This window comes from Archocentrus centrarchus, unplaced genomic scaffold, assembly GCF_007364275.1.
Source record: "Archocentrus centrarchus isolate MPI-CPG fArcCen1 unplaced genomic scaffold, fArcCen1 scaffold_32_ctg1, whole genome shotgun sequence".
Classification (NCBI taxonomy): Eukaryota; Metazoa; Chordata; class Actinopteri; order Cichliformes; family Cichlidae; genus Archocentrus; species Archocentrus centrarchus.
In genome coordinates this window covers 3850913-3877055 of record NW_022060260.1, presented here as the reverse complement: position 1 = coordinate 3877055, position 26143 = coordinate 3850913, and the positions used below count along the sequence as shown (strand labels likewise).

The following is a 26143-nucleotide window of genomic DNA, read 5'->3' as shown; positions in this document are numbered from 1 at the left end:
CCCATAATGTCTGGTGAACAAGAAATGAACTCACCCCAGTGAGGAACATTCAGGTGGACTGAGGACAGCAATGACGCGGCCCCTTAGCTGATTAGCATGTGACTGTAGTTCGATGACCATCACATCACCTCCACGTCTGCCAAACAACACACACACACACACACACACACACACACACACACACACACACACACACACACACACACACACACACACACACACACACACACACACACAGTACCCAGTACGTGTGAGTATACCTTTTTTTTAGTGTATATCAATTGAAATGTAACACTTTGTTATGCTGCTGGAAAATGTTACACAGGGTACTACAAGCAAACAAGAGGTGGAACTATGACTAACCTATTAACTGACTAGGTATGAATATAGTCACCTATTAATCAGAGGGTTGGTGGGTCAGTCCCTGGCTGCTCCATTCTGCATGTCAAAGTATCCTTGGGTACTGAACCCCAAGTTGCTCTCCAATGCAACAGTCTTAGTATGAATGTGTGTGAATGGATGAATGAGGCATTTTGCACAAGTGCTTTGAGTGGAAAAGCGCTATATAAGAACCAGTCCATTTATCATTTAATTTAGTGCTTAAATTATAGCTTATGTTTGAATCCATATACTTTTAATTATGTATTTTCTTTGGATATATACAATCATCTGCAAATTAAAACCATTGACAGGTTAAGTCGATACACTAATATCCTCAGTGTTCTGCTCCATGCAACATTACATGCCCCAGTGGCAGCGGTTTCTGCCATCAATCGGAATCCTGTGTGCCACAATAAGTCCATTCAATGGAGGTCCCACCCCACGAGTCTCAGGACATCCCAAGTGGTCCTGAATCCATCCTCTGATTGGTCTGAGTTGTTTTGGCAGCATGAGGGGGACCTCCAAAGGTCACACAGGTAGTTTTAATATTTTTGTGGATTTGTTTAGGCGTTATAGTTGGTGCAGCAGGCACTCCATTCTTATACTGACAATCCTCTGACTGCCATATGCCTGAAAAAGCAAGGTGCTGCATACAGATGCTTTCCCCATTTTAAACACACATCATTATCTACCTTCCACTTTTGGGGAGGAGTTAATGTTGTCATTCCTTACTCCCCGCTGAGCTGAGCTCGATATTTCCTTGAAGAACTTAAGTAATTCCATGAGTTGCACGATTTTCTCTTTGACAAAGGTTGGATATTTTTAGTCCTAATTACAAACTCACAATGTTTTATTTATACATTATAATAATTTATGTCAATTCAATTCAACACACACACACACACACACACACACACACACACACACACACACACACACACACAGACACAGACACACACACACACACACACACACACACACACACACACACACACACACACACACGGCAACAGTGGGAGGTTCCCTTTTAACAGGAAGAAACCTCTGACAGAATCAGGCTCAGGGAGGGGCAGTTATCACCCACAACCATTTGGGGTTGAGGGGAGAGAGACAGGACAAAATACAAACTGTGGAAGCGAGTAAGAGATTATTAGTAATAATAATCTCTCACTAATAATAATAATCTGTGCAGGGTACATTTATGTTTTCAGTATGTTGATTTCCAGTGTAATTTATTGACCTTGTCCGTATCCAAAATGCATAATTTTCATATTTACTTGCTACTACAGTCAGGTATGTCTGAGTCTAGCTGTTAGTTCTTTGTTCTGTTTGTGTGCACTATTTTTACCTGGGGATCCACAGAGTTCCATTCACTGCCAGCACAGTGAAAGCTTGTAAGTGAGGTGCAGTGAGGTTCGTGGTTTCTGCAGATTCCAAACCAAGCTCACAAGTGGAGGATGGCTGTTGGTCTTGGTCCCTCATTGTCTCCTCCAGGTCTGCAGGCTGTAACACACCACTGCAATTGCCAAGTAAGCTGTGGTCTATGGGGCTTGAAGACTCCGTCTCTGCTAGCTCCAAGGAACAAGTGGATGATATTGAGCAGTAGTCTGTCAGTGAATCCTGATGCTGGATCATCTGAGTACCTGCCTCCTGACTGAAGATCACTGTCACTTCTCCATTAGACCACTCTGGCTTCTCTTTTTGGTGTGTGGATTTGAGATTAGTGGTTGCCATCGGCGTTAGCCCTGTGGGACGCTGCACGGTGAAGACGTCCCGTAGAGGACTGCTGTCCCTGCAGCTGAAACCACAACATAATTAAAAAAAAACAAAAAACAAAAACAAACAAACAAACAAACAAAAAAAACAGCTAATCAAACCAAAACTCAGCGATGTCTCAATTAAGAAAAACCTGGAAATGCAGAGCCAAGAAGTTGAGACTGATGAAGACTTCACTGGAAGATAGATGTGTTACATCATTGTTGTTAGAGTGCCAATAATTAGTATTAGCAAGCCAATCTGATGAAACAAAAGTTGCTTCAAATAATTTGGGATAAGAAAAGTCAGAGATTGGTAATGCCTCACTCTACAGCTAAAGTTAATATCACTGAAAGTATTTACTTCTTCAGTTAACTGTCACACACGTCACACCAAGAATGTTTGCAAATTTAGTACAACTCTCCAGTAGGACAAAAGACTGACACAGAAACACAAACAACCATTCAATCCCAAATTCACACCTATTGGCAGTTTACCAATTACCCTAACCTATGCCAGTTTTTGGAGTCAGAGTACCTGGAGAAAACCCACACAAGAATGGGGGAGCACATGTGAGCACCACACAGAAAGGGACCAGTCTGTATTTAAACCTAGGACCTCCTTGCTGTGAGGCAAAAGTGCTAACCACTGTGCTGCCCTCTAAGTCCCTGTTTGTAAATTATTTAATAACTGATCAACATACTGATTTATTCTGCGTCAAAGAGACCTGATTACAGCAGAATGAATGTGCTGGTTTAAATGAATCAACACCCCTGAGTCATACAAATTGTCGGAATCCTCAAAATACAGGGCGAGGAGGAGGAATAGCAGCAATCTTCCACTCCAGCTCAACCAAATCAACCAAATACCCAGGCAGATTTGTAATTCATTTGAAAGCCTGACTCTTAGTCTTGTCCACCCTATCTGGAAAACTCAAAAACCAGTTTTATTTGTTGTTATCCATCATCCACTTGAACCTTGCTCAGAGTTCCTATCTGATTTGTCAGACTTTTTTTCTGATATAGTACTCAGTTCAGATAAAATACTTATAGTGGGTGATATCCATGCTGAAAATGATGCTTAGAATGACAGCTTCAGCACTGCATTTAATCTATTATTAGACTCAACTGGCTTCTCTCAACATGTAAATGAGCCCAAACACCACTTTAATCACACTCTGAATCTTGTTCTGACATATGGCATAGAAACTGAACATTTAACACTATTCCCTGAAAACACTCTTTTGTCTGATCATTCCTTAATAACATTCAAATTTACAATAATGGATTACACAGCAGTGGTGAATAAATGTCCTTATAGTAGATGTCTTTCTGAATGTGCAGTAACTTGCTGTAAGTTGAAGGATAAAATTTCTCCACTGTTATCTTCAATGCCATGTGCCAACATACAGTAACACAGATCAAGTACCTAAATTCTACTTCCACAGAGGTCAGTTATGTTGTTAATTGTTGCATCCTCACTGTGTATGACTCTGGATATTGTGGCTCCTCTGAAAAAGAAAGCCTCAAACACCAAACCTGGTATAACTCACAAATACGCAGCTTAAAGCAGATAACCCATAAGCTGGAGTGGAAATGGTGTCTTGCTAATTTAGAAGATGGTAAATGGACTAGTTCTTATATAGCAGTTTTCTACTTTAACTGAGCACTCAAAACAACACGTTTTGCATTTACCCATTCACACCTTCTGTAGCTAATTGCTTACGATCTACCAATCACACGCATTCATACTCCAGTGGATGCATGACAAAAAAGCAACTTGGGATTCAGTATCTTGCCCAAGGATACTTTGGCATGCAGCCTGGAGCAGCAAGGAATTGAACCAATTAGTAAGTGACCTGCTCTACCTCCTGAGCCATGCCAAGCTCTTCAATTAGCCTGAAAAAAAATTATGTTACACAATAAAAAAGCCCTCCATAAAGCTAGGACAGCTTAGTATTCATCACTGATTGAAGAAAATAAGAAGAACCCCAGGTTTGTCTTAAGCACTATAGCAAGGCTTACAAAGAGTCAGAGCTTTGTTAAGCCGAGAGTTCCTTTAACCTTAACTAGTAATGACTTCATGAATTTCTTCACAAATAAAATTGTAACTATTAGAGAAAAAAATCCATTCATAACCATCTCACATATGTATTATTATGTACAGCTACTTTCAATCCTGCTTGACACAGCTGTCCCAGTTAATTATAGGCCAATTGCAAAGAGTAGTTGTAAAACTACTAACTGATCATCTGCAGAGGAATGGTGTATTTGAAGAGTTTCAGTCAGGATTCAGAATTCATCACAGTACAGAAACAACATTAGTTAAGGTCATCTTCTTATGATCTTCTTATGGCCTCTCACACTGGACTCATCTCTGTGTTTATCCTGTTGGACCTCAGTGCAGCATTTGATACTGTTGACCATAATATTTTATCACAGAGATTAGTGCATGCCATAGGTATGCAGTGTTTTCAATCATATCTGTCTAATAGACTTCAATTTGTTCATGCAAATGGGGAGTCTTCTTCACACACTAAGGTTAATTATGGAGTTCCACAGGGTTCTGTGCTAGAACCAATTTTATTTACACTATGCATGCTTCCCTTAGGCAGTATTATTAGAAAGCATTGCATAAATCTTGACTATTATGCAGATGACACCCAGCTTAATCTATCCATGAAGCCAGACATTAAGGCCTGGATGACCTCTAATTTCCTGCTTCTAAATTCAGATAAAACTGAAGTTATTGCATTCGGCCCCACAAATCTTAGAAACATGGTGTCAAACCAGATACTCTGGATGGCGTTACTTTGGCCTCCAGTAACACTGTGAGAAAACTTGGAGTCATTTTTGACCAGGATATGTCCTTCAATGCACATATTAACCCCTTAACTGGCAGCAAAAAAATCACCTGACAAAAACTCCATAACGCCTTCTGGTTATTATTGACTCTGAAAAACCCATTTCATAGCCTATTAACTGGCCGCGTCTGGTCCGCCGGCCAAATGAAGTGCATTTTATATGGCAGGCTAGACCCTCCCATTTTGATTGACACCTCATTCGGCCAATCATGTTAAGAAATGGGTTTGCTAGAGCCAGTGATACTCAGAGGGCGTCACGTAGCTTTGTCAGGTGATTTGGTGCAGCCAGTTACATGATTGGCCGAATGAGATGTCAATTAAAAATGGAAGGGTCTAGCTTGCCATATAAAAGGGACTACAAATGGCCCGTCAGTGGGCCCTGGCCAGTTAAGGGGCTACACAAACAAATACGTGGGACCACTTTTTTGCATTTGCGCAATATTTCTAAAATTAGAAACATCCTGTCTCTGAGTGATGTTGAAAAGCTAATTGAAGCCTTCAGATGATCTAAAATACTCCAGTGAATCTACAGGGACTAGAAAGAGCATGTTTCTCCCATATTGACTTCTCTTCATTGGCTCCCTGTTAAATCCAGAATAGAATTTAAAATTCTTCTTCTCACATACAAGGTCTTGAATAATCAGGCCCCATCTTATCTCAAAGACCTCATAGTACCATATTACCTCAATAGAGCACTTTGCTCTCTTTATACCCCACTCTGCATTTACAGTAATCACTAGTTATCATTATTCTCTGGCTCTCTTTCACAGTGTGTCTTTTGTCCTGTCTCTCTCCTTTCAGCCCCAACTGGTCGTGGCAGATGACTGCCCCTCCATGAGCCTGGTTCTACTGGAGGTTTGTTCCTGTTAAAAGCGAGTTTTTCCTTCCCACTGTTGCCAAGTGCTGGCTCATATGGGGTTGTTTTGACTGTTGGAATTTTTCTATAATTGATTGATTGATTGTAATTATTGTAGGGTCTTTACCTAACAATGTAAAGTGCCTTCAGGCTACTGTTTGTTGTGAATAAAACTGAACTGAATTGAGCACCCTTCCCAGGCCTGGTTCCACAATGAGGCCCTAGTAAAACCCTGTCCCGGGGATAGTAAACTGTTCACTTGATTGGAGATACAGTACTTTTCCAAAATGATACATGTATGATACATAAAATATGTGTATTCACATTTTTACTCACTGGCTCTCACAAAGACCAATAATAGTGATACAACTTGAATGTAGAAACAACACCTAATAAAAACAGTGTACGACACTAGTGTCGTACAAGATCTCTACAGTGTTATCTGTTATAGGCTCATGTTTATAGATACAGTTCTTCCCAGATCATACCTGTTACAATTGCACCATCTGTGGCAGGCTTGGACACCAAAGACTCACTTACCAGTACTTGGCACAGAGTTCGTAGGAGGCAGCATGGTAGAGCAAGAGGGTGTTCATGTGGTCATCCAAGGTCCATACTGCTTCCTCTCCCCACAGACTGAGGCTGGTTTCCAAAGATATGATAGAAGATGGCGGGTCATAGGGGTCCAGCCTTCGAACTGCCTGAAGACTCAGACAGTCTATGACCAGCAGGCCCGGACCATTGGAGAACCATAACTGGTAAACACAAATGTACAGACATGGCTAGTGGGTCCATGTGTAGTCATTATCTGACCTTCTAAATTACTCAAACATAACTTTATGGTCATGTCAGTACTGTTATCTGGTATCATCTGCTCACCTGCGAGCCACTGCTGACGAGAGCCATACTTCTGACGGGATATGGTCTCTGTCTGGGATCTGAGTCCTTCAGACCAAACTCTGTCTTATTTAGGGTGTGGGAGCACAGGTAGGTCTCTCCTTCTAGTGGAAGGTCCTCTGCCACATTGTACACCACCACCAGGCCATCCGACATCCCCACAAACACTTTGGCCAGGCTCTTAGCAGAAGGAAAAGAGAGATTTTTTAAATTTACCTATTAATACTCATGTTCCACTCAAAAGCTTCATTCTGGATCACAGTGCCATTGTTGTACTAGTTAGACAAACATAACAAACTAGACATGGGTTAAAAAACAAATCTACATGTTTGAATGGAATTACATATTTCAAAAATTATTTTTATACTATGCTAATATTAGTCTACCCAACCTATTATCACAGATTAATTTTTCTAAACCATGGTTTTATTTTTATATTTTTCTTTTAAGACAATAATGCCTCTTTGTGACTCACCACCGTTGCGGTTTGTGTGCCCTAGTGATCTCACTTGGGCACAAAAAGTGTTTGGGGGCAATTTGCCCTTGGTAGGGTCTCCTGAAACAAGGTGGATCCACAGTATAGACTATAGAGGTTTACACTTTTGCCTATTACATGAAACATCCTTGATTGAAAATGGGAGAAGACACAAATCCTTGAAAAGGTTGTGTCAGGAAGGGCATCTGGTGCAAAACATTAAATATGTGGATCTACTGTGGTGACCTTGTGAATAAGAAGCTTCTTAGGGTCTCCCAAGGCAAATTGGTCCTGTTTGAGGGGACATACAAAGGGCTATTCAGAAAACTACTATGGAGAGAAGAACACGGGATATGACTAACCTACCTGTGATAGGATTAATGGCGGCATGCCCTCCTGGAGCCAGGTTATAGGGCTCCACCCCTTCTGGGACTTGAGGGAGAACGCCTGGCAACCTGACCTTAGTCCATGGGGCCAGTTGAGGGAGCAACATGGACCTGCCCACATGTGGGCACATCACCTACAGGAGGTGCTGTAGGGTTTTGCTAGCTTGTGGATTGTGGTAGTGCTTGTTGTAGAGACCCAGGTGACCCAATCTCCAGTCATCATGGCTGGGTTTAGGAACATGGTATTTCACCTCCCTGGTGGGGATAGGGCCTGAGCAAGTTCATGATGTAGTACACAGGAGATGAGAAAAACAAGATGAGCTCCAAGCAGCCTGATGTTCCTGTGACTGTAGTTGCACATTTTATTCAGAAGTTTAAGGTCCACAGGACTATAGTCAACCTCACTGGAAAAACTGATGACAAACTGAAGAGACGGATATATGAATGGTAACCAAAGAGCCCAGAACAACTTCCAAAGAGATTAGGTACATTAGTGGTCATCATAGGTCAAGGTACATCAGTATCAGATCACACCATCCGTTGCCGTTTGAGCAAAAGTGGACTTTATGGAAGACGACCAAGGAGGACACCACTGTTGAAAGCAAATCATGAAAAGCAAGACTGGAATTGCCAAAATGTCTTTTGGACAGATGAGACCAAACTGGAGCTTTTTTGGCAAATCCCATGAGCTCTATGTTAAAAGATGCAAAAATGAAGCATTTAAAGACCACTGTACCTACTGTGAAACATGGAGGATGTCTTGAATCTGTGCAGGGTACAATGAACTCTCATGACTATCAAGGAATTCTGGAGCGAAATGTGATGCCCAGTGTCAGAAAGCTTTGTCTCAAATGCAAGTCATGGGTCCTCCAACAGGACAATGACCCAAAACACACAGCTTAAAACACCCAGGAATGGCTAAGAAATTTAAAATAATTCTGCTCAACATAATTCAAAAGCAATGTCTCGTTTTCATTTTTTAATTTTCAGTAAATTTCTATTTCTTATTACTTTTTTCAGTTTCGAGTTATTTCAGTGATCTTTGTGCGTTTTTCTTTCTTTAACATAAGGGTACCAACAATTCTGTCCATGTCTGTAGCGAATGTTCTGGAACTCCTGGAGAGGGGCTGGATTCTGTTCCAGTGCGGAGTTGCCCTCAGTCACAGGTGCTGGGCAACAGTGGGTATATTTGTCTCCCACCAGTTTGGTATTGGCATGTTGTACAGTAAGTACTGAACAATGGTTCAGAGCACCCAGCCTTCTTGGAGTCACTGGGTGGGGTGCAGGAGTGTGGCCTATTTGGGGACACAATCCTACTTTATTTGATTTGCACTGATTCAGTTTGATTTTGTATGTTTAGTTTGGTGATCTCATATGTACCGTGATCTCATATTTATAGGTGGATGACAAGACTGCGAGAAGTTGATCCTTTCTAAAAGTAGACACTATTTTACACCCCGAAAACTGGGAAAAAAGGACTTAATAAAAAAAAAAAAAGACAAAAACTGATGACAAAAAGTGCTGGATACATAACAAATGGTCACTTGTTTTCATTTATTGGTACAGGTTTTCTAATAATTACACTGTAAAGAGACAAATTGTTTATCCATACCACCATAGTAAGGGGGACAATACATTGCATAAAATCTAACTTTCCCCAGCTATTTTACAATAGCTACACTGCTGTGAAAAAGTATTTCCCCCTTTCTGAGGTTTTTTTTTGCAAATTTGTCACACTTAAATGATCATCAAACAAATTTTAATAATTGACAAAGATAATTTTATTTGATTTTATTTATTATGGGAAAAAAAAAAAACCTTGGCCTATGTGAAACAGTAATTGCCCCCCAAACCTAAGAACTGATTGTGCCACCTTTGGAAGCAAGAACTGCAAACAAGTGTTTGTGACAACTGGTAATGATTTTCACATCAAAAGTATGAGACCAAGTGGCCTCAAAGGTACTGGGTATGACATTAAACTGCAAATGGTGGCAAGGCTCCTGCCAGGGATGGATGGGGAGTGTGGTGTCACCCCTTAATTGTCATTACTCCCAGGTTCACTCTGACCTGGAATGATAGCACCCTGTTAGGGTGCCAGCTATGGCTCAAATAGCCTCACTGCCTTGTGGATGGCTCGGGATAGCCCAAGACTAAGGGAGTCGACCATAACAGAAAACAGTGGGGAATGCCTACCCCATGCATGCAAAGTCTGGGCATGCCCACAAGTTGTCACTCTTACTACACAGAGGAAATCCCTTCCAGTGGGTGTTTGGGTGGTGCTAGCAAAAGGAGTGCTCAGGGCTGAATGAGGCACATAAGGCTTCCAGGCCATCTACTGCACCCAACTTCATGTTCTGTCATCTCGACCTTGTCCTTCCGCTGAAAACCATGGATCTTGGGAGAGAGAGAACCCATCCTTACTTTAATCCTACACCTAGTCCAAGTCATGACTGACCAGCCCTCTTTAGGAATGCACTGCTCACCTCCATGGCAAGAGGAAGAGAATAGAAAAATACTGCATGCCTCACCCCCAACCTGGCCAGCGTATCCTAGGCTGGCGGGTGTTCCCCTTTCCTGCAGTAAAAAACAATGAGGAAATTCCAAGCCAAAACCCTAAACCATCCCACTGATCTTAGGAGCATGGAATGTGCAAACTCTGCTGGACTGAAGCAAAACTGCTAGACCAGAGAGGAGAACTGCTCTCGTGGCTTGTGAGCTTTCAAGATACAAGATCCAGGTCGCTCCACAAAAATTGTAGCACTATGGACATGATCTTGACAACTGGTAATCTAGCAGCATAACTAAGGGATGGTTCAGGGTCACCTGATCCAGCCCTAACTATAAGCTTGATCATAAAGGAAAGTTTTAAGCCTAATCTTAAAAATAGAGAGGGTGTCTGTCTCCCGAATCCAAGCTGGAAGCTGGTTCCACAGAAGAGGGGCCTGAAAGCTGAAGGCTCTGCCTCCCATTCTACTCTTAAGTATCCTTTGAACCACAAGTAAGCCAGCAGTCTGAGAGTGAAGTGCTCTATTGGGGTGATATGGTACTATGAGGTCTTTGAGATAAGATGGTGCCTGATTATTCAGGACCTTGTATGTGAGGAGAAGAATTTTAAATTCTATTCTAGATTTAACAGGGAGCCAATGAAGAGAAGCCAATATGGGAGAAATATGCTCTCTCTTTCTAGTCCCTGTCAGCATGAGCGGAATAAAAGCCGCACCTACAGCTCTCTTTCTTCACCACTATCTTGTCCTTGTTCACCAAATACACCATTTATCTACACTCACTGTCACTGTTCATTTCGTGCAAGGATAGGCCTCGTCAGCCACCTTCACACACAGTACACTGGATGAAAGGATCATCATCATCATCTTCAATCACGAAGCACAAAAGACTAAACTATTCTATGTGCTATTCTCATATGAGAGCTGGCAGACTAAAGACATTTGCATTCTCAGATGGACCTCTATTGGGTAATGTCTGCAAAAGACAGGGCTGCAGTGCATGTGTGAAAAAGGCAATAGAAAGATTGCATTACCCTGTCACTTCCTATTCCTGTTCCAACGCACAATGCTGCTTAATTTGCTAGCTTAGCTTACGGGGTGGCTGTAGCTCAGGAGGTAGAGCTGGTCACCTATGGATCGGAAGGTCAGCGGTTCGATTCCTGGCTACTCCAGGCTGCGTGCCAATGTATCGTTGGGCAAGATACTTAACCCCAAGTTGCTCTCCGATGCAAGCGTTGGAGTGTGAATGTGTGTGAATGTTAGATAATAAAAGCACTTAGCTTAGTTAATCATGGAAGTGCTTGTATGAATGGGGTAAATTTAAACATGTTGTATAAGTGCTTTGAGTGCTCAAAACAGAGTAGAAAAGCACTATATAAGAACTAGTCCATTATTATAGTCCACTATTAATTAATTAACCTGTTAATTACTATGACCTGAGCATCTCCAAGCTCTTGTGGGGTGTTTCGAGTGGTCAGTATCTATTAAAAAGTAGTCCAAAAAAGAAACATTGGTGAACCAGCAACAGGGTCATGGGTGGCCAAGACTCACTGATGCACGTGGGGAGAAAAAGTTGGCTTGTGTGGTCTTATCCAATAGACAAGCTACTGTAGCTCAAATTACCAAAAAGGTTAATGCTAGTTCTGATAGAAAGGTGTTAGAATACACAGTATATCACAATTTGTTGCAGATGCGGCTGCATAGCTGCACACCAGTCAAAGTGCCCATAGTAACCCCTGTACACCACAGAAAGTGCCAACAATGGGCACATAAGCATTAGAACATTCTGAATCATGGAGATCCCACCTCACAACTTACAGGACTTAAAGGATCTGTTGCTAATATCTTGGAACCAGATACCACAGCACATCTTTGGGGGTCTAATGGAATTCATGCCTCGATGGGTCAGGGCTGTTTTAGCAGTAAAATGGGTGCCAACACAATATTAGGCAGGTGGTCATGCTATTCAACTCAATTTTATTTTATTTATATAGTGCAAAATCACAACAGTTGCTTCAAGGGGATCTATTGTAAAGTAAAGACCCTACAATAACACAAAGAAAAAGACAGAAAACAAAGAAAACCTCCAACAATCGGACTGTGAGCAAGCACTTGGTGACAGTGGGAAGGACAAATTCCTTTTTAACAGGAAGAAACCCATGGCAGAACCAGACTCAGAGAGGGGTAGCCATCTGCCGTGACCGTTTGGGAGTCAGGAGAAGCAGATATGACAAAAGACATGCTGTGAAAGAGAATAATAACTAATGATTAAATGCAGAGTGGTGTATAAACACTGAGTGGAAAGAGTTGAGTGAAGAAGTGGGGAAGCCATCAGCAGCCTAGGCTTATTGTAGCACAACTAAGGGAGGGTTAAGGTCACCTGATCCACAACTAACTATGCCTGATCGGTATATTTTCATAGTGAAACCTACAAATTCTCAATCAGAAGCACATTTTCTGTTGAATCACCTACAGTCATAGCGGATTCATCTCTGTGCTTGTCCTGCTATACCTCAGTGCAGCATTCAATATTGTTGGCCATAATATTTTATTACAGAGATTAGAGCATGCCGTAGGTATTAAAGGTACTGCACTGTATTGGTTTGAATCATATCCATCTTATAGACTTCAATTTGTTGATGTAAATGGGGAGTCTTCTTCACACACTAAGGTGTGTGGAGGTGGAGTTACACTGGTTCAATTCAATTCAATTTCAGTTCAGTTTAATTTATATAGTGCCAAATCACAACAGTCGCCTCAAAGCACTTTGTATTGTGGGTAAAGACCCTACAATAATACAGAGAAAACCCAACAGTCAAAATGACCCTCTATGAGCAGCACTTGGTGACAGTGGGAAGGAAAAACTCCCTTTTAACAGGAAGAAACCTCCAGCAGAACCAGGCTCAGGGAGGGGCAGTCATCTGCTGTGACTGGTTGGGCTAAGGGGAGAGAGACAGGACAAAAGACACACTGTGGAAGAGAGCCAGAGATTAATAACAATTAATGATTAAATGCAGAGTGGAGTATAAAGAAAGTAAATAAGGTGAATGAAAAGAAACAGTGCATTATGGGAACCCCCAGCAGCCTAGGCCTATAGCAGCATAACTAAGTGGTGGTTCAGGGTCACCTGATCCAGCCCTAACTATAAGCTTGATCAAAAGAGAAAGTTTTAATCCTAATCTTAAAAATAGAGAGGGTGTCTGTCTCCTGAATCCAAAGTAGGAGCTGGTTCCACAGAAGAGGCGCCTGAAAGCTGAAGGCTCTGCCTCCCATTCTACTCTTACACAAGCAAGCCAGCAGTCTGAGAGTGAAGCGCTCTGTTGGGGTGATATGGGACTATAAGGTCTTTGAGATAAGATGGGGCCTGATTATTCAAGACCTTGTTTGTGAGGAGAAGGATTTTAAATTCTATTCTAGATTTAACTTAGATTTAGCTTATTCTGGATGGCATGACCTTGGCCTGTGAGTAATCTTGGAGTAATTTTTGACCAGGATATGACCTTCAATACACATATTAAACAAATATGTAGGACTGCTTTCTTCCACAAAATTTCTAAAAATAGAAACATCATGTCTAAGATTGATGCCGAAAAACTAGTTCATGAATTCATTCTAGGCAGGACTATTGTAATACACAGTCATCAGATTGTTCTAAAAGTTCATTAAAAACCCTTCAGATGATCTAAAATGCTGCAGCAAGACAGTGACTGACAGGGACAATAAAGACATTGTATTTTTTCCCATATTAGCATCTTTTCACAAGATAAGTGTTAAATCCAGAATTGAATTTAAAATTCTTCCCCTAGGCACCAGGGTGGCTTAGTGCATGAGCAGGCAACCATGTATGCCACATGCCTGTGGTGTGAGCGGCTCAGGTTTGCATTCAACCTGTGGCCCCTTCCTGTTTGTCTTCCCCTGTATCTCAAATTTTCTCTCTAATATTGCAGGGTCTTAACCCTACAATATAAAGCACCTTGAGGTGACAGTTGTTGCAGTTTGGCACTATATAAATAAAACTTTGCTGAGATTGAATTGAAATATAGATGATTGATATGGAAAACCTTCATAATATCTAATTTCTCATTTGATGGACTGAACTTAAGACCATGTATATGCAGAAACCATTTCAATCTCATTATTGAGCCATCCTTCTCAAACACATCTGATGGAACAATAGATCAATAAGTAAAGCTCTTGTACATAACTTTTACACAAAGTGTGTTAGATTGTGAGGCTAATTTTCTCTACTACACTGCTCAAAAAAAATTAAAGGAATGCTTTTTAATGAGTACAGCATCAAGTAAACAGTTTATTGATGTCTACTCAGATGGGTCAAACAATCTATTGCTGTTGGGCAGCATTCTTCCAGGCTTGCAGTGCAATAACACAGGTATGAGTAAATCTGAGGTTTGTCTAAATACATGCTGAGACACGAGCTGACCTGGTCTCTTGCTGGAACAGGGAATAAACAGGTGATGATGGCTGGACAGGAGAACTGTTTCTGGGGTTGACTGAGTGGACACATGTCCTTCAGACTGTAGATGAACACCTCCTGTTCCTGTCACATAAACATTAGATTAAAGAAGAAGTTAGCACAGTTTTTTTCTATTTGTGAATTTAAGGACTACTACTATCGTCCACTAGCTATAGTAGGGTAGCCAGAGAATGATTTGATATTGTTCTCCGTTTCCGGGAAACTCATTAAATACTGGTTTTAGAATCACTACAGGACTGTAACTGTCTAGCTGTATTTATGTCATCATTCTCTTTTCTCAATTTCTGTCTCCCTATAAGGTTTTCAAGAAACCCTCTTTTTACAGAAAAAATCTCTAAAGGAAGTAAATTCTGTGAATAACATGGTATGATAAAAAAAAATAATGCAGCATGGTGATTTCCTTGCTGGTTACAGAGAAGAAGATGAGCCCCAAAATGTTTACATAAAAAGAAGAAACTGTATTAAGTTGAATGTGACTGCTTGTGCATACCTCAGTGGCCATCCACAGAGTGTTTCCCATCTTCATCTGGCAGCTAATCCTACTGCCTGGACAGGACATCCTCTTCACCTCCACCTGACCCTTGTTCACATTCACCACACTATAGTTCCTGTACAATGCACAGTTAAGGACATTTTGAACCACTGAGTTGGAAGTGAAAATAAAATAAATCAACATAATTACTTCTGCCAAGTAGGTTATGTTTTTGGTAGCATATGCATGCATGCCACTCTGTCTGTCTGTCTGTCCATAGTGCAAAAAGTGGTGGCTAGAAGGTCTGAGCTCAATTCCACCCTGTCCCAGGCCTTTCTGTGTGGAGTTTACATGTTCTCCCCGAGTCTTTGTGGGTACTCAAGTTTCCTCCCACAGTCCAAAGACATGCAGTTGCTGGGGTTAGGTTAATTGGTCACTCTAAATTGCCCATAGGTGTGAATGGTTGTCTGTCTCTCTGTGTTAGCTCTGTGACAGGCTGGCGACATGGGCAGGGTATACCCTGCCTCTTGCCCTATGAAAGCTGGGATAGGCTCCCGCCCCCCAATGACCCTGAAAAGGATAAGCTGAACAGAATGGATGGACAGTTTGCATTGGTTATTCTGGGTGGCTGGGGTCTTTACGGGGTGTACCCTGCCTTTCTCCCTATGACAGCTGGGATAGACTTCCTGAACAGGATAAGTGTTTCCCTTGCCCAGTCAAGTTCCCCCTAGTGTGGATGTTCCCTTCCACGTAACAAAGCTGCATTCAAGATTACTCAACTCATCCAAATCATTGAATTCAGGTGTTCCAATCACTTCCATGGCCACAGGTGTATAAACCAAGCACCCAGCAGGCTAATTATACAAAAATTTGTGAAAGATTGGGAATGACAGCAACTCAGCCTCAAAGTGGTAGGCTACGTAAAATGACAGAGTGGGGTCAGCGGATGCTGAGGTGCGTAGTTCACAGACGTTGCCAACTTTCTGCAGAGTCAATTGTTACAGACCTCCAAACTTCATGTCACCTTCAGATTAGTTCAAGAACAGTGCATAGAGAGCTTCATGGAATGGGTTTTGCTGGCCAAGCAGTTTTTCAGGAGTTGCGCTTGTGGCCTTAGTTCCAGTGAAAGGAACTCTTAATGCTTCAGCATACCAAGACATTTTGGACAATTTCAGGCTCCCAAATTTGTGGGAACAGTTTGGAGATGGCCCCTTCCTATTCCAACATAACTGCACACCAGTGCACAAAGCTTGCCGTGGAAGAATTTGGCTGGCCGGCACAGAGTCTTGACCTCAACTCAACAGAGCACCTTTGGGATGAATTAGTGTGGAGAACGTGAGCCAGGCCTTCTTATCCAACTTCAGTGTCTGACCTCACAATGCACTTCTGGAAACACTCCTAAACCTTGTGGAAAGCCTTCCCAGAACAGTTGAAACTGTAATAGCTGCAAAGGGTGGGCTGACATCATATGGATTAAGAATGGGATGTCACTCCAGTTTATGGAGGCAGACCAGCAATATAGTGCATGTGTCTGCACTATGAAAATCAAAGTTCTGCAGAACAGTTATATCAAAACCAACTGACTTTCAGGTCAAAGGCCATTATTGTTGAGATCTGGGTCTCTAGCTTCATTTCACACACCAAACAGCAGATTTCATTGGGAGAGTTTCTGTACATGGTGGACTTTTTAGTCTGTAATTATCTCTGGCAGCGTATTAAATCAGGGCCCTAGGACCATGGCCCTTCCAGGAGGCATGTTCAACAAACTCTGAGTTGATCAACTCTGAGACTGTCTGAGTTTATTGTTTGAGAACAGCTGATTAAAATTAGTTAAATCAACTCAGAGTATGTTCACCTTGAGTTAAGCGCATGCATGAGTCGAGAAAGAAAGCATCGCAAATAGAGCTCCAACACTACGGTTCACCATGGCAACAGGTAAATAAAGAGCAGAGTCTCCATTTTAATCCAGTGGACCGAGGAATATGAACACAAGTCAGGGATGATCACAATATTTATCTTAAAAAACAGCTATTTTAATCAGCTTGATCCACTCTGTCATCATCAGACAGAATAAAAGTTTGATAAAAAAATATTTTTTTATGTCATCTTTCATTATCATTTACCCAACTTGAATTTTGGTTAGAAACTGGGATCCAAATTTTACGACAGGGATAAAATGTAGGTGACAGAAACTTAAGACAAAAATCTGGAGAAATAGATCAGCTTTACTGATGGACCTGTGATATCAGTTACACCGACTCTGGAGTGGATCTGCAGTGGATCAGAAAGTTTCTGACCATTTCAGATTTTAAAAAACTCTACAGTAAAAATTTAATGGCCGTAACAACCTCAGTTTTTTTTTCCCTTTTTAAATAGAGATTTTCATTATTCTTCCACTATTGGATAAAAATAATTTAAAGAAATTTAATTTATTTTAGTGGAAAACATGTTGGCTGGTCACATGGTCTTGACACAGCAAAGGAGTTAAAAGCAGGAAAAAGCTTAAAGGAATCAGCAAAACCTGTTTGAAAACAAGGAAGCTGATTTCATTACACAGATTAACCATGAGTCCTGCTGCCACACACACGAAAACAGAGCTATTATGTCACGCATCAGTCAGCCATGTATGTAGATATTGTGTTAAATACAGTAAGGTCAATAAGTTTTTGGAAAATGACACATTTTTTATAATTTCTTTTACACCGCTACAGTGGATTTTAAATCAGAATGTGATTGACTTGCAGACTTTTGGCTTTAATTCAAGAGTTTTAATAAAATTTTCAGCTTTAAAAAAGGTATTGCATTAACTGTTTAGGAATTTCAGCCATTTCCACACATAGTACCCCGTTTTCAGAGGCTCAAAAGTAATTGGACAATTGACTGACACGCAGTTTCATGGCAAGTGAGGCCTGTTCCCTCATTATTTTATAATAGCTTAAGCAGAGTTGATTCCAACTGCTGAAATACATTTGGTAGCAGTTCACTGAAACCTGCAAAATGATGTCCAAAGAATTGCTGACGCAAGTGAAGGAGGACATCATTAGGCAGAAAAAACATAATAAACTCATCAAAGAGATAACAATAACTTTAGGAGTGACCAAATCAAGAGTCTGGTACATTCTTAAAAAGAACAAAGGGAAGAACAGCTCTTCAACATTAAGCCAAGTGAAGAACACTCTTGAGGTGGCAGATAAATCATTCTCAAAGTCTTCAACTGAGAAATGCCCACATGAATGTAAATGCAACGGGTTTACAAAAAGGTGCAAACCACTGTCCACATTTAAGAACAGGAAGGCCAGATTAGACTTTGCCAGAGAACATCTAATAGAGCCTACACAATTCTGGAAAAAATTTTCTTTGGACTGATGGCACCAAGATGATCTCAACCTGTCAGAGTATGTTTTTCAGTTCCTGAAGACAAAACAGAATGTGGAGAGACCCACAACCAAACAGCAACCAAAGGCCTGGCAAAGCAGCTCAAATGAAGAAGTTTGGAGCATTTGATGAAGTCAGTGGATGCTAGATTCATTGACTGAAAATGTTCATCCAATTATTAAAAACAATCCTTACTGAAACTAATTATACCCTCATCAGTGCAGGTTTTATAAGGATGAATTATCTTCCTCCCATAGAATGAGCTGTAACAACAGGCTGGGCTCAGGGTAACACAGTATGCTGTATATATTTAAAAAGCAGCTTTAATAGCTCTTTGAGAATGCAGGGTGCCTACTTTTCGAAAGCTTTCCCATCCTCTGTGTTTTACTCTCAGGATCTGCTCTCAGGTCCTGCAGGTCGTTAAATATCGACTGAGCTGAAATGGAGTACACCAATGTAAAGCCTTGGCCACTCTTCATGTACAGGTACCGACATGCTCAAGCACTTTATTTATTTAAAAAGGCCAATAGTGTCCCTTTTCATTGTAACATATTATTATATAATATTAAATTACATCTCAGTACTTCAAAAAATAAATCATATTGTCCAACCATACAAACCGCATTTATCAGTCATTTTGAAAGAAACGGGAGTGCAATTTGATTTATCTCTTCTCTGAGGCCAGGGTTTGGCTCCAAGCTATTACTGTACGTAGCAGAAGTTTTGAAGCCTATGAACCCGTTCCAAAGGTTGTTTCAAAAGGTGACTTACTTTTGAAACCAGGAAACCTCAGTTTTGGAAGGACCTGCTGAGGGGATTAGGCTTGCAAAATCAGGGACTTTCTTTAAACCAACTTTCAAAAAACATTTTTATTAATTTGTTTTCATGTGGTGTCATATTTTTGCCTCTTCTTACCATCTGTTCTTTTCTTTCATACTCTGAATTTAGTATTCTGCTTTTTGGTTTGTACACCTTCAGAGTGCACAGAGTGTTTATGTTGTTCTTATTCTGATAATTATTGATATAATTAGATGAGACACTCCTGACATTTCTTGCATATCACTGAATAACCTATAATTTATCATTATTAAATGTGGAAGATGTATGCATTTACGTTGCTCATGATTTTCAGGCATTACAGGCAAATAAAACACAGTGTGGAAAGTGCTGAAACGAACCTGTCCTCCTGGTCGTCATTCCAGAACACAGCGCTGTATCCCTGCAGCTGGGACAGGAAGAGCTGAGAGTTGCTGTCACAGGACAATATGTACCTGAGGCAGGGGAAGCTAGGCTCCTGCATCTGCCTCACACACAGCATTGCCACTGGCCTCTGCAGACGCACATGAACAAACACAAATGCACAAAACAGAAGCACACATTTCTACTTCAGTTAATTCAAACAATAATTCATACTGAAATGTCAACAATAATTTTCATTAACACTTGCCAACTCTTTAATGTAAAATGTTGTTTTATGATTTTGTTTCTGAAATGGTCCCTATAATGTGACTGTGATACACTCAGATAATGGAGTTTGTGGTCTGTTGTGTATATTTTTGACATTATATTCAAAAATAGATGAGGATTGATTTATTTGATCAAATGCATTATATTTTGTCCATATATCCATGGAACCATGGACATTTCAATTTCACAGAATAATGCTAAAATATTTCTGAATATTTTGGTTTATGTCATGACCATGCTGTATGAGACTCAAAGTCTTAGACTGTGTTTTTTTATTAAAAAGCAGTAACATGAAAAAGTAAATGGATTAGTTCTTATATAGCACTTTTCTACTCTGTCTGAGCACCTAAAGAGCTTATACAACACGTTTACATTTTCACACCCATTCATACAAGCCCATTACTTCCCATTATTTCCATGAGTAACTAAGCTAAGTGCTTACTGTCTAACATTCACGCTTGCATCGGAGAGCAACTTGGGGTTCAGTATCTTACTTTGGCATGCAGCCCGGAGCAGCCAGGAATCAAACTGCTGACCTTCCGACCAGTAGGTGACCTGCTCTACCTCCTGAGCTACAGCCACCCAAAGGATTAACAGATGTTCTTATCATGGTAAGATTAAAGATTAAAGTACAGGGATCCTCAAATCCAGGCCTCGAGGGCCAGTGTCCTGCCCGTTTTAGATGTGTCTCTGCTTTAACACACCTGAGTCAAATATAGAAGTCATTAGCAGAACTTGGCTACATACTGACGAGGTAATTCAGCCATTTGATTCAGGTGTGTTGGATCAGGGACACATCTAAAACCTGCAGGACACCGGCCCTCGAAGCCTGGATTTGAGGATCCCTGGCTTAGCACATAAAGAATTGGGCACAAAAGCATTTTTTTGTCTATGTGTTGCAAAGGGGCATCATGTGATATTATTACTTCAGCATTAAGTAGTAAAATGAGAAACAATTTGGTGAAGTGTTACCACTTTTCTTAGAATTTCTTTAGAATTTCAAGTCTTAATATGTCAGTCCCCAGCTCAACCACTAGCTTGACAGCTGATAAAGTGTAGCGCACACGATCAGTCTCTGTCCTACAATGCAGAATGAACAAAAAATCCAGATTGATCATTGTGTTATGGTGTTAAATAAAGCTCACCTTCTCAGGCTTAGTATCCCAGCATTCAGTCAGCATGCTATGCAAGCAGTAGAACTGCACCTCTTGTGGACTGCCCAACACGGGCCGAATACCTTTGGAGAGCTTCTTTGCTATCTGAAGTTGGTGGTGTCCCAGTGCTGGCCTCCTCCCAGACAGCAGCTCATACAGCACCATACCATAGGAGAACATGTCCACCTTAAGAGGTGAGCCAAAAAAAGGAACATTAAGGTCAGGTGATCAAAGTCAAGCATAAGCGTTAGATCTGTGGAGGTAATTAGGACCTCCAGAAGGATTTGTAAATAAAATGTTAAATAAGAAAACTTCAACAAGTGTTGTCATAACACTGGAAATGTCATGTCCTGGGCCGTTGGCCCAGCGTTTTGTGTTAGTTTATTTCCTAGTGTTGTGATATGTCTGCGTCTCTGTCCTGAGTCTGTGCCTGTTCCCCGTGTTTAGTCAGTATGTTCCTTGGTTTGTCACTTCCTGTTTATTTTGACAGTCTGGTTTTCCTGTGCTTTGTGTTCAGCTTTGCTTCCCCTGTGTAATTAGTTTCATTTGCCTCACCTGTTGTTCCCTGCTGTTTCCTCTTGCCCTGATTACCCAGTGTGTATTTAAGCCCTCAGTTTTGTTTTGTTCTCTGTCGCGTCGTTGATGTTGTGTGCCCGTGTGTTCCCTGTGTTTGCCCGTCGTCTCCCTTCCAAGATTTTTGTATTTGTTTTTCCCCTGCTTCAATAAATCCCTTTTAAGTTACGCTGACTTCTGGAGTCCTTCGTGTCAGCCATTCCTCGCCTGTTTCCTCCCCGGCCATGACAGAACGACGCGACCAGACTATGGACCCCGCGGATACCAGGAGCCCCTCCGAGCAAGAGGAAGTGATTTTGGAGCTCTAGATCTCTCCAGGAACATCATTCATGCCACTGATGAACCCCGTCAGATTATTCAGGCAATTTTCTGCTGCAGACTTTTTTCTTCCTCCACTTGGCTCCTCACCCATCCTGACACTGCCTCCCTTGCCCATTCCATAATCATGCTCCGGAAAAACTTACAAGCTAAACTGTATAATATTGGTCGCCCTGTCCAGGGCAAGGACACAACCTTTTTCCTCCAAGCCATCACTAATTCACCTCTCCTGCAGCCGGTCATCTCACCTCCGTCGTCTCCTCCGCACCACTGCAGCTCAGCACCACAGGCGCTGCCTCGCTTTCCGGATCCGCCGTCATCCCTTCAACTCACCTCTCCCACCTCGTCATTTTCATCCTTTCACCCACAGCCCACCACCTCCCCAGACCTCTCTTGGCTGCCAGATGATGTGGAGATTATTGATTCACCTCTGCTGGTGGACATCCTGGATGCTGAGAATCGTGCTTCCCACTCCAACAGAACGCGAAGGAAGCAGCGCTCCCGGCGTCGCCGTGCTCCTCCCCAGCCACTCTCGCCTCAGTCAGCTGTAGCGCCTGCTCAGTCGCAGTCTTCCCAGTCAGCTGTAGCTCCAGCTCCCCCTCAGTCGCAGTGTTCCAAGTCAGCTGTAGCTCCAGCTCCCCCTCAGTCGCAGTGTTCCAAGTCAGCTGTAGCTCCAGCTTCCCCTCAGTCGCAGTGTTCCAAGTCAGCTGTAGCTCCAGCTCCCCCTCAGTCGCAGTGTTCCAAGTCAGCTGTAGCTCCAGCTCCCCCTCAGTCGCAGTGTTCCAAGTCAGCTGTAGCTCCAGCTTCCCCTCAGTCGCAGTGTTCCAAGTCAGCTGTAGCTCCAGCTCCCCCTCAGTCGCAGTGTTCCAGGTCAGCTGTAGCTCCAGCTCCCCCTCAGTCGCAGTGTTCCAGGTCAGCTGTAGCTCCAGCTCCCCCTCAGTCGCAGTGTTCCAGGTCAGCTGTAGCTCCAGCTCCCCCTCAGTCGCAGTGTTCCAGGTCAGCTGTAGCTCCAGCTCCTCCTCAGTCGCAGTCCCAGACCCCTCAGTTAGCTCCAGCTCCCTCTGTTCACCCTGCTCCAGCTCCCTTAACTCCAGCTTCCCCTGCACCTGTACCTGTTCGGCGGGTGGGGGCAGCCACGGACGGGCTGACCTCTGCACTCGCGCCTGTTCGGCGGGTGGGGGCAGCCACGGACGGGCTGACCTCTGCACTCGCGCCTGTTCGGCGGGTGGGGGCAGCCACGGACGGGCTGACCTCTGCACTCGCGCCTGTTCGGCGGGTGGGGGCAGCCACGGACGGGCTGACCTCGGCACTCGCGCCTGTTCGGCGGGTGGGGGCAGCCACGGACGGGCTGACCTCGGCACTCGCACCTGTTCGGCGGGTGGGGGCAGCCACGGACGGGCTGACCTCGGCACTCGCACCTGCTCCGCGGGTGGGGGCAGCCAGGTCCAAGCCTTCGCATCGGTTTTCTGTGTTAGCTGCAGCAGCAGGGTCTCAGTCAGCTCTAGCTCCAGTCGCTCTCCCTCGCCTTCAGTCAGCTCCAGTAACTCTTCCTCGGTCCCCCGTGTCAGCTGTTTCAGTGCCCTCTCAGTCAGTTCCCTCAGCCCCTGTCTTAGTTCCTTCGGATTTGGTCCCAGTTCCCTCAGCCCCTGTCTTAGTTCCTTCGGATTTGGTCCCAGTTCCCTCAGCTCCTGCTCCTTCTGTAGCTCCAGTAGTGTCAGCTCCCTCTCAGGCCCCAGTGTCAGCTAGCTCTCGGTCTGTTTCCACGCAGCCAGATCTCCCTAGCTCTCGGTCTGTTTCCACGCAGCCAGATCTCCCTAGCTCTCGGTCTGTTTCCACGCAGCCAGATCTCCCTAGCTCTCGGTCTGTTTCCACGCAGCCAGATCTCCCTAGCTCTCGGTCTGTTTCCACGCAGCCAGATCTCCCTAGCTCTCGGTCTGTTCCACGCAGTCTGCTCTCTCTCGCTCGCAGTCTGTTTCCACACAGCCAGATCTCCCTAGCTCACAGCCCGCTCTCTCTGGCTCCCGGCCTGCTTCCACGCAGCCAGTCGTCTCCCGGCCTGCTTCCACGCAGTCCCCTGCACCTCGGCTATTCCCCGAGCAGCCCCTGCTGCTCAATAAAGCAGCAGTGTGCCCTGTTCCGCGGTCCCCAGCCTACGCATCCGGTGCCTCACTATGTAGGCCCCGTTCAGCCCATGGGCTCAGCTCACTCCGAGCCGATGGGGGTCTCCGCTCACTCCGAGCCGATGGGGGTCTCCGCTCAGTCCGAGCGCTCCGCGCCAGAGGGCCCCGCTCAGTCCGAGCGCCCCGCGCCAGAGGGCCCCGCTCAGTCCGAGCCGATGGGGGTCTCCGCTCAGTCCGAGCCAGGGGGTCCCGCTCAGTCCGAGCGCTCCGCGCCAGAGGGTCCCGCTCAGTCTGAGCCGATGGGGGTCTCCGCTCAGTCCGAGCCAGGGGGTCCCGCTCAGTCCGAGCCAGGGGGTCCCGCTCAGTCCGAGCGCTCCGCGCCAGAGGGTCCCGCTCAGTCCGAGCGCTCCGCGCCAGAGGGTCCCGCTCAGTCCGAGCGCTCCGCGCCAGAGGGTCCCGCTCAGTCCGAGCGCTCCGCGCCAGAGGGTCCCGCTCAGTCCGAGCCCTCCGCGCACGAGGGTCCCGCTCAGTCCGAGCCGATGGGGGTCTCCGCTCAGTCCGAGCCAGGGGGTCCCGCTCAGTCCGAGCACTCCGCGCCAGAGGGTCCCGCTCAGTCCGAGCCGATGGGGGTCTCCGCTCAGTCCGAGCGCTCCGCGCAGAGGGTCCCGCTCAGTCCGAGCGCTCCGCGCACGAGGGTCCCGCTCAGTCCGAGCCGATGGGGGTCTCCGCTCAGTCCGAGCGCTCCGAGCCAGGGGGTCCCGCTCAGTCCGAGCCGGTGGGGGTCTCTGCTCACTCCGAGCGCTCCACGTCACCCGAGGGTTCCCCACCAGAGCCCGGGGTCGCCCTTCTCCGCCGCCGCATGCCCCGCGGTCGGCCTCCAGTGTCTGCTCCCCGTCGCCGCTTGCCCCGCGGTCGGCCTCCAGTGACCCCTCCTCGTCGCCCGCAGCCGCTGGGAGCGCGGTCGGCCTCCAGTGACCCCTCCTTGTAGCCGCCGCATGCTGCGCGGTCGGCCTCCAGTGTCTTCTCCTCGTCTCCGCCGCCGCCGCTGGAAGCACGGTCAGCCTCCGGTGCCTGCTCCCCGTCGCCGCCGCCGCTGGGAGCGCGGTCGGCCTCCAGTGACTCCTCCTCGTCGTCGCCACCGCCGCTGGGAGCGCGGTCGGCCTCCAGTGACTCCCCCTCGTCGTCGCCGCCGCCGCTGGGAGCGCGGTCGGCCGCCAGTGACTCCCCCTCGTCGTCGCCGCCGCCGCTGGGAGCGCGGTCGGCCTCCAGTGATTCCTTCTCGTCCTCGTCGCCGCCGCCGCTGGGAGCGCGGTCGGCCTCCAGTGATTCTTTCTCGTCCTCGTCGCCGCCGCCGCTGGGAGCGCGGTCGGCCTCCCTCGTTGGGACTTTGCTTTGTGGCCCCTTGGCCTCTGCGGCCTCCTGAACTGTGTGTTTTTTGTTTTGGATTTCCCACTGACTCCCCTGAACTGTGGACTGTTTTTTCCCCTGCTGTTTTGTTTTGTCATAGCTCCTGGACTGTTCCTTGTTTCGACCCCCTGTTTTGGACATTGGAGCTCTCCGGCCTTGTGCCGTCGCTTTTGTTTTCATCCGGTTGTCTTTTTTGTTTTCTCATCCCCGTGTTTTTGCTCTGGTTTTTGGACTGTATTCAGCTTGTGCCATTGCTTTTCTTTGTTCGGTTCCTTTTGCTTATTGTTTTTTGCCCTCGTGCTCTACCCTTGATCCAGTGCTTCCTTGTGTTTTTGGGTTTGTTCCTGGTTTTGTTTGCTCCCTGTCCTGTTTTTGTTTCGGGCCCTCCTTCCTGGTCCCCCGCCTCCCGCCCTGGTCTGGTTTTGTTTCTTGTTTTGGCCGTCGGGAGCCGGCCTTTGAGGGGGGGGTACTGTCATGTCCTGGGCCGTTGGCCCAGCGTTTTGTGTTAGTTTATTTCCTAGTGTTGTGATATGTCTGCGTCTCTGTCCTGAGTCTGTGCCTGTTCCCCGTGTTTAGTCAGTATGTTCCTTGGTTTGTCACTTCCTGTTTATTTTGACAGTCTGGTTTTCCTGTGCTTTGTGTTCA

The 26143-nt window shown here is 44.7% G+C and overlaps 1 protein-coding gene across 1 annotated transcript in view; it reads right to left on the bottom strand.

Moving 5' to 3' along the window:
* The window catches only part of lrrk1 (leucine-rich repeat kinase 1), a 117535-nt gene that overhangs the window by 4862 nt on the left and 86530 nt on the right, over positions 1-26143 (bottom strand). Inside the window, 8 exon segments of the mRNA XM_030724165.1 lie at positions 35-136; positions 1730-2179; positions 6396-6610; positions 6735-6932; positions 14559-14675; positions 15103-15220; positions 19638-19789; positions 21072-21266. Of these exon segments, the coding sequence (XP_030580025.1) occupies positions 35-136; positions 1730-2179; positions 6396-6610; positions 6735-6932; positions 14559-14675; positions 15103-15220; positions 19638-19789; positions 21072-21266 (1547 nt within the window).